Here is a 12,542-nt window from a genome sequence, read left to right as displayed (position 1 = left end):
TCAGTGCTAGCCTCTGTTCAGACAGGGAGAGTATATGGAAAACAAAACAGGAACAAAACATGGGTCATTTTCTGGGTTAGAAAAGAATAGGGGTAGCTTTATATATTTGTGGGATTTTATTCACTTTCGATGAATTTCTTATCCCTTCTTCATTGGTTCATTTTCTTAAGTAGATATTTTATTTAAAATTTTCTTAATCTGCCAAGGAAAATCAGTCCAGTCTTGTAAATTACTATAAAATGGAGTTATATACCTATTTTGATTTTAAAGGTTTTAAATTAAAAACAGAAGGCCTGTTTTCTTGGACTAATGTAATATATGAAGCATTAAATGCCTAATTACAAATGCGGCCTGGAATTTTGAAGCAAAGTATCACAGAATCATTAAGTTTAGAGCTAGTTGGAAGGACCCTCAGAGGTCAATCTGACCCCTCATTTGATAGATGAGGAAATTGTGACATAAGGATGTTAAATGACTTGTCCAGGATCATTCCAGTGACATAGCCAAGATTTGAACCTAGGTCTTCTGATTTCAAAGTCTTCAAAAAAGATGGAAGTAAGTTTTCTAATTCCTAAGCAAAATATTGACTCACTTTGTAAAAGGATCATTTTATTTTTTACCTAAGAACATACATGTGTATGCAAACACTCAGTTTTTCTGCTTATGGAAGTTTTTTTTCCTATATAATTTGATTACTTTTGTAAGGTTTCCCAAGATCCTTTTTTTTTAATATTTCCTTACTTGTGAAGATCCAAATCCCCTTCCTCTAGATATCTTTTTTCTATATAGTTGCTTGCATTTTTCCCCCCATTAGATTTTGAGTTCTGTGAAAGCAAAGCCTGCCTTTTGCCTTTCTTTGTATACCAAGCACTTAGCATGCTGTCTTGAACATAGTAGGTATATTAAATGTTTGTTTAGTGACATTCCACAATATCTTTTTTTAGTTAGTTTCGTAAGCCTAGGTGACCTCATTACTGCAGAGTAATGCATCCCAATTCATGAAAAAATTAAAATTAGAAATCAACAAATCAAGATATAGATTAATATAATTTTTGAGCTAAAAATAAACTTAGATTATCATCTATCTAGTTTAGCTTTCCCCATTTTATTTAATATTTTAAAAAGATAATAACAGGCTAAATAACCTAGGCCGAGTCATTAATAGAATGAAGTCAAGAATGTACTTCATTTAACCTATGACTCACTTTCCTCAACTAAAATATGAAAAGTTAAACTCAATATTCTCTAAAGTCTCTTCCAGCTCTAAATACAGGATTCTATGTTTCCTGGTCACCTTTATTTTGTACTTTTTACTAAACTGACTTTCTTAGTAACTAAATTAAATAAGCATTTACAGCAAAGGTATAGAAACTGTCAGAATTTTGGTAAATATTCAATTTGTAGATATAAAGAAATAATTTTCTAAACTTATTTAAACAGATCAGTATTTTTAGTCTGGATCTACTTAAATTCAAGTGGGAAATGGGAAACTATTTGTCTAGTTTCATTAGATAGTCAAACTACGATTGTATGAATTCAGGCCAAGTAAGTGGCCAATATTATTCAACTTAAATGAATATTTATAATTTCTTGTTTATGAGACATAAACAGATCATAACTTTGTTTATTGTTGATTATTATTTAAAATTTTAATAAATTAAACATCTATTAATGTGACCTAGGTCATAGGATAAATTTATCTATAAACTATGACTCTGACAGTACTCTTTATATCTATTTCTTTACTATTACTTCAAAATATGTGAGGGTCATATGGCACAATGAATAGAAAAGTGGCCTTGTATCCAAGAACTTCTGGATTCAATCCCACTTTTGGCTTCATTATTCTAGGCAAGTTTCTGGTGACCTGTGTAACTTACAAACTATAAATTAGAGGGAAGAGATTGGTAGAAGGAATTTTCCTCATCTGGAAGTTCTTTTTAATTAAGGAAATCAAAGATCCAGTCCCTATCTCCATTATGAAATGTAATGTTGCACTACAATGAAATCATATAATGTAAAAGTCCAATTTATTATAGGTCTAAACAACAGTCAAAATGGTCAAAGGATAAGAACTGGCAGTTTTCAGAAGAAACAAAATTAAAGCTATCTATAGTCATATGAAAAAAACACTTTCATTCACTATTAGAGAAGTTCAAATTAAAATTGGGTACCACCACCTCACACCTATCAGAGTGGCTAATATTACAGAAAAGAAAAATGAATATTTTGATGTTAGTGGGGATGTGGGAAAGTTGGGACTCTAATGCACTGATGGTGGAGGTGTGAACAGATCTAACTATTCTGGGGAGCAATTTGGAACTATGCTCAAAGGGCTATAAATTTTATATACCCTTTGATCCAGCAATACCACTACTACATTGTATAGCAAAAAGATCAAAGAAAAAAATAAAAGGATGGTGTATGTAAGAAATATTTACAACAGTTCCTTCTGTTGTGGCAAAGAACCGGAAACTGAGAGAATGCCTTTCAGTTGGGGAATAGCTGAACAAATTGTGGCATGTGATTGTGATGGAATACTGTGTTGCTATGAGAAATGATAAGCAGGATGGTTTCAGAAAAATATGGGAAGATTCATATGAATTGATGCAAAGTGGAATGAACAGAATCAGGAGAATGTTGCACACAGTAACAGGAAGACTATGATAATCAACACTGTACAATACAATGATTCAAGAAAACTCCAAAAATTGATGGCAGCCACAATATGAAAAACACTTTATGCCTCCAGAGAAAGAACTGATGGGAGTTTGAATGCAGAAAAAGGAATACTATTTTTCATTTTATGTTTTTTCATGTATTTTTTCCCCTATGGGTCTGTGTCTTCTTTCATAACATGAATAATCTGGTGATATGATCTGCATGACTGAACATGTATAACATATATCAAATTGTTTACTATACTGGGGCAGGGGTAAGGGAGAGAGAAAATTTGGAACTCAATTTTTTAAAAAAAATGAATGTTAGAAATTGTCTTTACATATAATTGTAGGAAAATAGTTTTAAAAATAAGGTGCGGATGATATGCTCATCAAATCTGCAGGTGAGGATTGGCTGAGTGGTGCAATGGATAAAACACCGGTCCTGAAATCAGGAAGACCTGAACTCAGATCTGGCCTCAGACACTTAATTGCCTAGCTATGTGACCTTGGGCAAGTCAGTTAACCCTATTGCCTTGCAAACCCCACCCCCCAAAAATCTGCAAATGACACAAAGTGGGGAGAGATAGCTAACAGTGGACAAAAATAATAATACAATATACTGACAGACTGGTATTGTGCTGAGAAGGATTTCAGGAAGTATTTCACTGATTACAAAAATGTAAAGTTTTATAAATGATTACCAACCCCCCCCCCCCACTTCACAAACACATGATGGGAGAAGAATGAAAAAGCAATTTATTTGAAAAAGATTCATGGTTTTTCATGGATGGCAAGTACAACATGAGTCAGCAGTGGGGGATGTGGCTGCCAAAAAAGCCTCAAGTGATCTTTGGCTGCATTGAGAGGAATGACTTCCAGAAATAAAGAGCTTATCGTCTCCCCTCATCTGCCTGTTTACTGACTTCATCTATGTCCAGTTCCAGGCATCACCACTTGAGGACATCAATAAACTGAAGAGTGTTCAGAATAGGGAGAATTAAGAATGCTAAATCTATATAAAGACTAACTGATGAACCTGGGGCTTTTAAAGAAAGCTGAGAGATAACTGTGTTCAAGTATTTGAAGGGCCATCATGTGAAAGATGGATTAGGCTTATTCTGTTTAGTTCCAAAGGATAGAACAAGAAGCAATGGGTGAAAAGTTGCAAAGGGTCAAATTTAGGTGTGATGGAGGCATAGACTGAAATAATTAATTCAATGCCTTTAAGTGAATAACCATAACAGATATAAGTTTTCTTATGATCAAACACTACCATTATTTAGGAGTCTTAAGGTATTCGTTATTAAGACAAAATGAGAGCCATCATTTGAAAACCAACAAAAAGACCACTTCTTTAACCTCTGAGTTCTTGATACCTATAACAATAAGCTTTAAAAGGTTACTGGAAAAATATCTTGTTTAGAAGGCCAAGAAAAATTTAAGCAAAATATAGACAATACAAATTGCAGACATAAAAGAATGTTAACAATACACCTCATAAATATGGTTTCTCAAAACTGATCAAAAAAGTATTCATGGATATTTAGTTTTCTGAAGATAATGTGATATTATCCATTTTATCCACCTCTTTAAGACTTAATTCTCAATATACAAACTATAGTTAAAACAAAGGAACACACATTTCAATAGAAAAACTGAATGAAAGAGCAAAATGTTTTCAATATCAACACAAGCAATGCTGAATCTACTGAACCAAGTCTAATAAAAAACATTGCTAGTATCATAAACCAAATAGATTGGTATGCACAGGAATTGAAATCTTGAAAGATTTTGGCAACTAAACTCCTTATGTTCATTTTTCAGAATGATCAGTAGACAAATACCACAGCACAAAAACAAAACCATGCCTCAAATACTTTCCTCAGGGGTTACAAAACTAGTTTTGAATTTTCATAATGTAAAAATAGACTTGTCTTCTCCAAAGGATCGTGCAGTCCAAGTTGATGAGTCTGTTTGTTTTTCCTTCTTATTACCTTCCTGAAGAGCCAAAGTACCCCTACTATTTCTCATATCAAATACTAGATAACATATGGAGCAAAAGAGGAATGACTACAAAGTATGGCACTCTGTATAAATGTGTAGATCCAAAGGCAACCACACCAATGGCCACAATGAGTGGAAACTGTGCAGCAGTCTTCAACAGTTTACTGTAAAAAGAAAACAACATAATTATATGTTATGATGAATACAAACTACAAGAAAGAGTGGAATTCTGTGAAATCCATATTGTACATGATTTTGAGAAAAAAATAATTGGTGCTATTTTAAATGAAATATTTTTTCTATTAGTGAAGCTTTCCTCATTATAAATTTTATCTGTATCAAATGGTTAAAAAAAACTGATTTTAAAAATTGCATTTTATAACCAGAATTCTATTTTGTTTTATAGAACTATACTACTAGGAAAAGCACTAATTCTCTAAATAGAGAAATTTACAATAAATAGCAGCACTAGGTATTTCTATGTTACTATAATTTATGCCAGATTTCAAATATTCAACTTTATATATGACATGATGAATGGTTGAAAAAAATTATAAAAGCACAAAAATCCTAAAATTGAAAAAAGAAAGACAGACTTTGAGGAGGGAAGAATGAATAACTTGACATAAACAGTATTTGTTATTTGCTTACAATGCCAAGCACTGTGCTAAAACTGGGGATAAAAAGAAAGGCAAAAACAGTTCCTGTCCTTCAGAAATTCAGATTTTAATGGGGGAATCAACACAAAAAATACATACAGACAAGGAAGATAAAGGGCAAATTGGAAGTAATTACAGAGACGAGGGAAAGGGAAATCAGTAAAGACATCTTAAAAAAGAATGGGAATGAAATCAGGAGACAAGGTAAGAAAAGAGAGCATTCTGGGTACAAAGTATAACCAGAGAAAATGCACAGAATCAGTCAGAAGTTAGAATGTCCTTTGCATCTATCAGCAAGGAAGTTAGTGTCACTGTATTGTGGAATATGAAATGTAGAGAACAATAAAATGTTAAAAAACTAGTAAGGTAGAAAAGAGTCAGATAATGAAAGGCTATAAAAAGTAGTTAACCTTTGGTTTAACCTACAAGTTACATCTTTTCACACTTCTATATTAAGCAATAAATGTGAAAAGTAAGACTTAGAATATTTCAAATGCTAACTTTATAGTAAAATTAAAGCTTGCTTAGAAACAATGAAAAATGCAGGTAATTGTACTTACAGTAACAGGCATATAAAAACTTTTCATTTAGAGAAACAAAGAAAGGCTTCCTAAAGTTTAATTTTCTGCCAGTCCTGCTTCAATACCAGTGACTTGTAAGCAATCCAGTATGTGTAGAGATTAGTGCAATTTGAAATTTCCCTTCTATACTGTTTATAATATAGTAATTAAATGGCAAATTATTGACTGCATGTTTATATACACCTGACATAGCAAATCAAAACATTACTTGTACTGTAAGCTTATAAGTATGCATAAAATGTTTCAATATTTACTCATGTTGAAATATAATGACTACTTTTGGGAATTTGAATTTCTAAAACATGGGTTATGATTTCACTCTGCAAATATGCAAAATTAAAATATGGGTATGAAAATGCATATTTCTGTGTCACTTGGTTATAAAATCACTAGGATAATAGACATAGAGCTGCAAGGAGCCTTAAAAAGTACAACTCCTTCATTTTATAGATGAGGAAATTGAGGCCAAGAATGTCTGACTTGCCCAAGGTCACAAGGAAACAGAATCATGTTTTAAAAATAAGCTCTCTCCTTCCAAATCCAGAGTTTTTATCATTGTATTATGTTTTATTTAGATCATCATTTTGTGCAATTAAAAAAAATTAGTCAAAGTTAGCTGAGAAGGAAAGAATATTATGATTTTGATTTTGTACAAAAATGATTACAAATTATAATTCTATAAATATACTAATTCTGGAGGAAAACATTCTGAAATTAATAAATATAGTAATAATATAAGGCTTTCTTTTAAAAATGTAAATATATACATCCTGAATTTTAATTCAATTCAATTTAAAGACTCCAAATATTAACAGATTGATTTAGCAAAATATTAATTTAATCATAATAAATATCACATATAATGTACATTGTATATTTTATATATAACATAAATATAAATAATATATAACTAAATAACAAACTTTAATTATACTTAATATATTTGTCAATCTTACTAGAAATTCAACTAAAATAATTTAGTTCATAATTGGGCTCTTTTTTAGCAATTTCCTTGACATTCAAATATTTGAGTTGTTCTCTTATTACTTAAAAAAAGTTTTCATTATTTTGTCTTCTGTACTGCAAAACTGATCTCAAAATCCTTTTACAATATTTAATTATTACAAACAGATAAAACCAAGAGCTTCTATACTACGCCACCTAGCTGCCCCAGAAGTATCTTTTTAAAAATATATTAAAATACAATAAAAAATTAGTCTAATCTTGGGATATATGGTAAGCAGGGATAAAATTTTCCTTGAAAGTGTTATCTCTCGGGCAGCTAGGTGGTGCAGTGGATAGAGCACCAGCCCTGTAGTCAGGAGTACCTGGGTTCAAATCTGGCCTCACACACTTAATAATTACCTAGCTGTGTGGCCTTGGGCAAGCCACTTAATCCCACTACCTTGCAAAGGAAAAAAAAAAAAACAAGCCTAAAAAAAATGTTATCTCTCTATGGAAAATGTCCCTGACTCAGAAGAAAGGAAAGTAGCTTTTTGGGAGGCAACTGAGACCCAAAGGGAGGGAAGATGAGACTATATGGCAAACAGAAAGTAAAATGATCATGAAAAAGATATAGAAATGAATGTTTTGGAATATTGGGTATGGCACGTTCCATTGCATCTTGGAGTTGGGCCCAACAAGTAAAATATCTGGCTCCTATAAATGGTCCAAAATCATTAGCACTAGCAAAATAAAAACTTATTTGTCTAAAAATATTTTGTAATTGTTCATTCTCCCTATAAAGATGCAAATTAATTTTTTTTGTTTTTTTCGTAGGGCAATAGGATTAAATGAATTGCCCAAGGTCACACAGTTTGTATTAAGTGTCTGAGGCTGCATTTGAATTCAGGTCACTGCACTACCTAGGTGTCCCCTGTTTTAAGTTAATTTAAAGCAGCTACCTTAATTTGTACCAAAAATAAAATATTTGCCCAGACTGTGAAAACAAAAACAAAACAGAAAAGGAAAGCTATAGAGAGAGTTGTTTAAAAAACACCAATAATTTCATAATAATTTAATATGTAAATGTCTGAAGATATATATAAACAATTACAGAAATGCTATAAGTAGATAGCAGTATAAATTTGCAGATAAATCATAGCTACTACTCCAAGCTACTTAGCCTTAGGAAATAAGGGTAACTTAAAGTTATGTGCATGCATATATAATAAGGACTAAAAATCTATGTGGAAAAAAAAAAGATTAAAGTATTATACCTTGACTTTACAGAAACAATGTCAGAATTCCCAAGAATTCCCAGAGTTGGAACGAAGAAAAATGACAGATATTTACATGGATCAGGATTAAGTCTAATATAATACCTATATAGGGAAAAGGAGAGAAAAGATGTGGTTAAATATACATGGTTATTTCAATCAGTATAAATATGAATGAGTAACAACTACAAATCATGGGAATGAGAGGCAAAGCAATTTACAATAGAGATTATATACTACCTGTTTCACAGTGTTGCTATAAGGTCAAAACTCAGCAAATTTTCAGAATGTAAACTGTTATTATTTTTTGAATTATCAGTGGGATACTTATTCTCCTGGCCATATTTCAACCATAAGATATTGCAAATGAAGGAATACCAGGAAGAAAAAATAAAGCATGTAACAAAAGCTTAGTTAACTCTACACAAAAATTATTTATAAATCAAATTATTCTATATATATTAAATCATTTAAATAGCTTAGGGAGTCAAACTATCCAGAATTTGCAAGTCAGTCAAGAAACATTAATTAAGCACCCACCATACTGCAGGCACTTTGCTAAAGAAATGAAAGACAGAACTTACTCCCAAGGAGCTTATAATCTTACGGGGAAGACAAGAAGCAAACCAATATGTACAATATTGGGGATTAATATGGGATAAATATGAAATAATTTAAAGAGGAAAGGAACAAGAATTAAGAAAAGTTGGGAAAAGCTTCCCATAGAAGATGTAATCTTAGTTAAATGAATTAGAGAAAATGAGGAGGTAGACAATTTCAAGCAAGAGGAGAGTCAGAGAAAATGCCTGAAGCTAAGAGATTGGGGGGGGGGGGGGGGCTTGTTCATGAAATGGTCAAGAATCAGTGTCACTGGATCCAAGTGCCCTAGTGTTAAGGAGGGAGTAAGGTGTAAGAAGACAGAAAATGCAGGAGGATACTAGGTAACAAAGGGTTTTGATGGCATTATCAGACTTGTATTTTAGGAAAATCACTTTTGTAGCTGAATGGAGGATGGACTGGAGTGTGGAGTGACTTGTGGCAAGATGACCCACCAGCAGGCCTAGGTGTCAGATGATGGAGGCTGTACCAAATAGGGGTGGTCAGAGGAAAGAAAAAAGAATATTCAAGAGGCAAAATTTGTCTTTTGGAGTCACTCTGAATTTCTACATTCTAGTTTAGCTTAAAGTAAAGAATATCAGAAGTCTTGTAAAACTAAAATTAGTAGCATCTTCAAAAAAATTGATCTAATAGCAAAAGCCTAGATTAGGGAACTATCTAAAATGTTCATAATCTCATTTCTCAAATCTATATTGAGCAGAATTCACTGAATACTCTGAGGTTTTACCTATTTTTCTTTAAAAAAAAGTTTATTAACAAGCATTTATTTTCTTTTCCTTCCAATATACCTCTTCCTAAAGAAAAATAAAAGCAAAACTTTTATAACAAATAACACTTTTTCAAAAACTCAGGAAAATAAAAACTTTAAAAACAAACTTCAGCGGTACTGCTGAATTCTTTGTATCACTTATGGCTTTAGTCAGGACAGGACTAAATCAGTCCAGGACTAATTTAGTCACTACATTTTTTTAGTCATTAAAATCATTTTGGGTCAATTTAAGGGATTATATTCATTTTTTTTATTTTGAAATTTTCCAAATGCAATGATTTTTGCTCCAATAAAATACAAGTTCTATCTTTCTCTTTTCTGTTAAATATTTTATGGGAATTTATGCTGAATAAGATGAGAAAGAATTTTGATAAATGTAACTGGAGTCTGTAAATTTTACTAGTCAAAATTGTCAAACACTGAATAGAAGATATTTGGTTATCTGAAAGCTTACTTAACCTTTATTTAGAGATACTTTAATTGTGGACCAAAGCAAGTTAGAATTATAACAGTTTTAATACAAATCTAAACAATTAATTGTATCATTACCTGAGATTCTTCAGCCAATAAATTAAGGATGGCATACTGAGTAATACAACCCATATTACTAAGTTAACAATAGTAATATGCATCTTAAAATTATCTTCAGCATTTTCAATGGCTAAACTTATAGGAAGTTCATCTGGTTTTGGAGGAAGATTTTGCTCAGATCCATCGTTCTTCTCAGTTTCTTCAATGGAAGAATTTGTATTGTTTTCACCTCTTTCAGAGACATTTGAAATCTATTAAGAAAGCAAGAATATAAAATATTAGGATATTTGTTATCTTAAATAAAACAGGTGTAAGATATTGTTTCATTCTTATTTAAAAATAATATGTATATAATACAATCTTTATAACTGAGGATTAGCTAAATGTTCATCTTCCTAAAAGCATGACTAGAAATAACTTGAGTCTTCTGAATTAGTCACTCTCAATTTTATAACTAAAAATATCCTCTAAAGATGATCTTCTTTCTAAATTTTTTCCCCTTAACTCACAAAAGACAAAAACCATCGACTCTTCCTCAATTTTTAGTCTAAGATTAAGGACCATAATTTAAACTCTTTCAAATTTGTTTTAAAAATGTAATTTGGTAAAGACAGAGTTGGACAGAACAATTCATGGAATGACAAATGACTAATTTTATTGCAGTCAAGGGTCTTGAAGGTGAGAAAGCGTAAATTTCATGTAGTTCCATAATTTTTTTTTTTTTAGTTTTTGCAAGGCAATGGGGTTAAGTGGTTTGCCCAAAGCCACACAGCTAGGTAATTATTAAGTGTCTGAGGCCAGATTTGAACTCAGGTATTCTTGAGTCCAGGGCCAGTGCTCTATCTACTGCGCCAGCTAGCCGCCCCCCCCCATATTTTTTTTTAAATTAAGACATGAACAGTTGAGGTTCAAGAGCTCAGAGGCTAAAATAATCTTTCCACTTGATGGAACAGAGAATAATAGGCATCAAAGGCATTATCTATAGAGTTCTAAGGGACAGCTAGAAGGGAATATGGATAAAGGACCTAGCAAAACATTAGGAACATAGAAAGAAGTTAATAATTTTAAATGGGATAATCCCTATGATCACCATAAGGATTAAGTTGTAAAGTCATTCCATCCTAAAATGATAAATGGCTAAAGATGATAAAAATATGTAGCATGCTTTACCAAAAAAATCCAACTTACCATATCAGAAGTATTTTTCAAGGTTGTTATGTTGGAGTACAAATTAATAATCTAGGAATAGAAATGAAGTTCTGTTTTCAAAATTGCTTTGGACCAAGAAATATTTGAGTGTCCTTGTAAAATTTATAAAAACACTTAATCCCTCTTTAAATGAAGTCTAAATAATCAGGAAGCAATGGAATTCTATTCCTTCCTAATTAATTCTGCAACTTATTCCCCATATAATAAATAAATATTATAAATAAATAAATGCTATAAATGTTTTTTTTTTCCTTTTCAAGTCTTCCACACCTCAATATTCCACCTTTCTAAGCTGAGGACATTGCCTCTTATTTAACTTAGAAAATGGAGGTCACTCAATGTAAGGTCCCCTTTTTGCTGCTTCTCTTTATCTATCTCTTTATCCCCCCAAATTTGACAACTACTCTCTTCTCTTTTCTTTCAGTAGCTGACAAGTCCAATCACTTACCCATTCCCTACTACTTTTTTTTCCATTGGACTCGCTCTTTCCTTCCCTACTTGCTTCAAACATGTCTAAAAACTACCATATTTTCAAGCTATTTTCCTAAATCTCTCCTTCCTTTTTCAGCCAAACTTCTTGATATAGCAGTCTCCACTCATTGACTATCCTTATTCACCTGGTGCAATCTGGCTTCTCACTACTCCATTAAAATTGCTTCTTCAAAGTCATCAAATTCCTCTTAATTGCCACTCTTAATGCATTTTTCTCAGTTCTTAATCTTCTCAACCCATTTGCTGAATTTCGTTATATTCTTCCTCTTGTATGCTCTCTCTTCTTTCAGGGTTTTCCTCACTTTATTTTCTCTGGTTATCCTCCAACACATTTGACTACTTCTCAATTTCCTTGCTAGCTGAGCATTCATAGAACACATCCTAATTCTGAAAGGTCATCAGTCCCTCTTCTTTCTCTACCTGGTAACTTCATATACTTCCATGTGTTTAGTTAATATCTGTACACACTTGCTCTCAGATCTATGTATCTATTTCTGCTATCTCCCTTACATTTCAGTCCTGCATTGCCAAATGCTTATTGGACATTTCAAATAGAATGTCCAAGAGGTAGCTTAAACTCAACAGGTCCCAAACTGAATTTATTATTTTTTCCCTTCTACCTTCCTTCTTCCAAATCTTCCCAATTCCTACTAAAGGCTACCCTTCTAGTCTCTCAAGTACATGGCCTCAACATTATCATGGATTCACATTCCCTCACCCAACCTAGCCAATTGTTGCCAAGTCTCATTGTTTCTACTTTGAAAACATTTCTTGCATCCAACCCTTTTTTGGTACTA

General features: G+C 32.1%; 1 protein-coding gene across 3 annotated transcripts in view; it reads right to left on the bottom strand.

The window, feature by feature from the left end:
* Positions 1–3,401: 3,401 nt before the first annotated feature.
* The window catches only part of PGAP1 (post-GPI attachment to proteins inositol deacylase 1), a 105,084-nt gene continuing 95,943 nt past the window's right edge, over positions 3,402–12,542 (bottom strand). For all 3 annotated transcript variants that reach the window (XM_074215421.1, XM_074215422.1, XM_074215423.1), the window contains 4 exons: positions 11,233–11,283; positions 10,063–10,295; positions 8,127–8,231; positions 3,402–4,831 (listed from right to left, as the gene is read on the bottom strand). In XM_074215421.1, the coding sequence (XP_074071522.1) occupies positions 4,696–4,831; positions 8,127–8,231; positions 10,063–10,295; positions 11,233–11,283 (525 nt within the window). In that variant the 3' untranslated portion in view covers positions 3,402–4,695. The remainder of the gene's footprint in view (positions 4,832–8,126; positions 8,232–10,062; positions 10,296–11,232; positions 11,284–12,542) is intronic.

This window comes from Macrotis lagotis, chromosome 1, assembly GCF_037893015.1.
Source record: "Macrotis lagotis isolate mMagLag1 chromosome 1, bilby.v1.9.chrom.fasta, whole genome shotgun sequence".
NCBI lineage: Eukaryota > Metazoa > Chordata > Mammalia > Peramelemorphia > Peramelidae > Macrotis > Macrotis lagotis.
The sequence above is the reverse complement of the archived record's forward strand: the minus strand, read 5'-3'. Positions and strand labels throughout refer to the sequence as shown.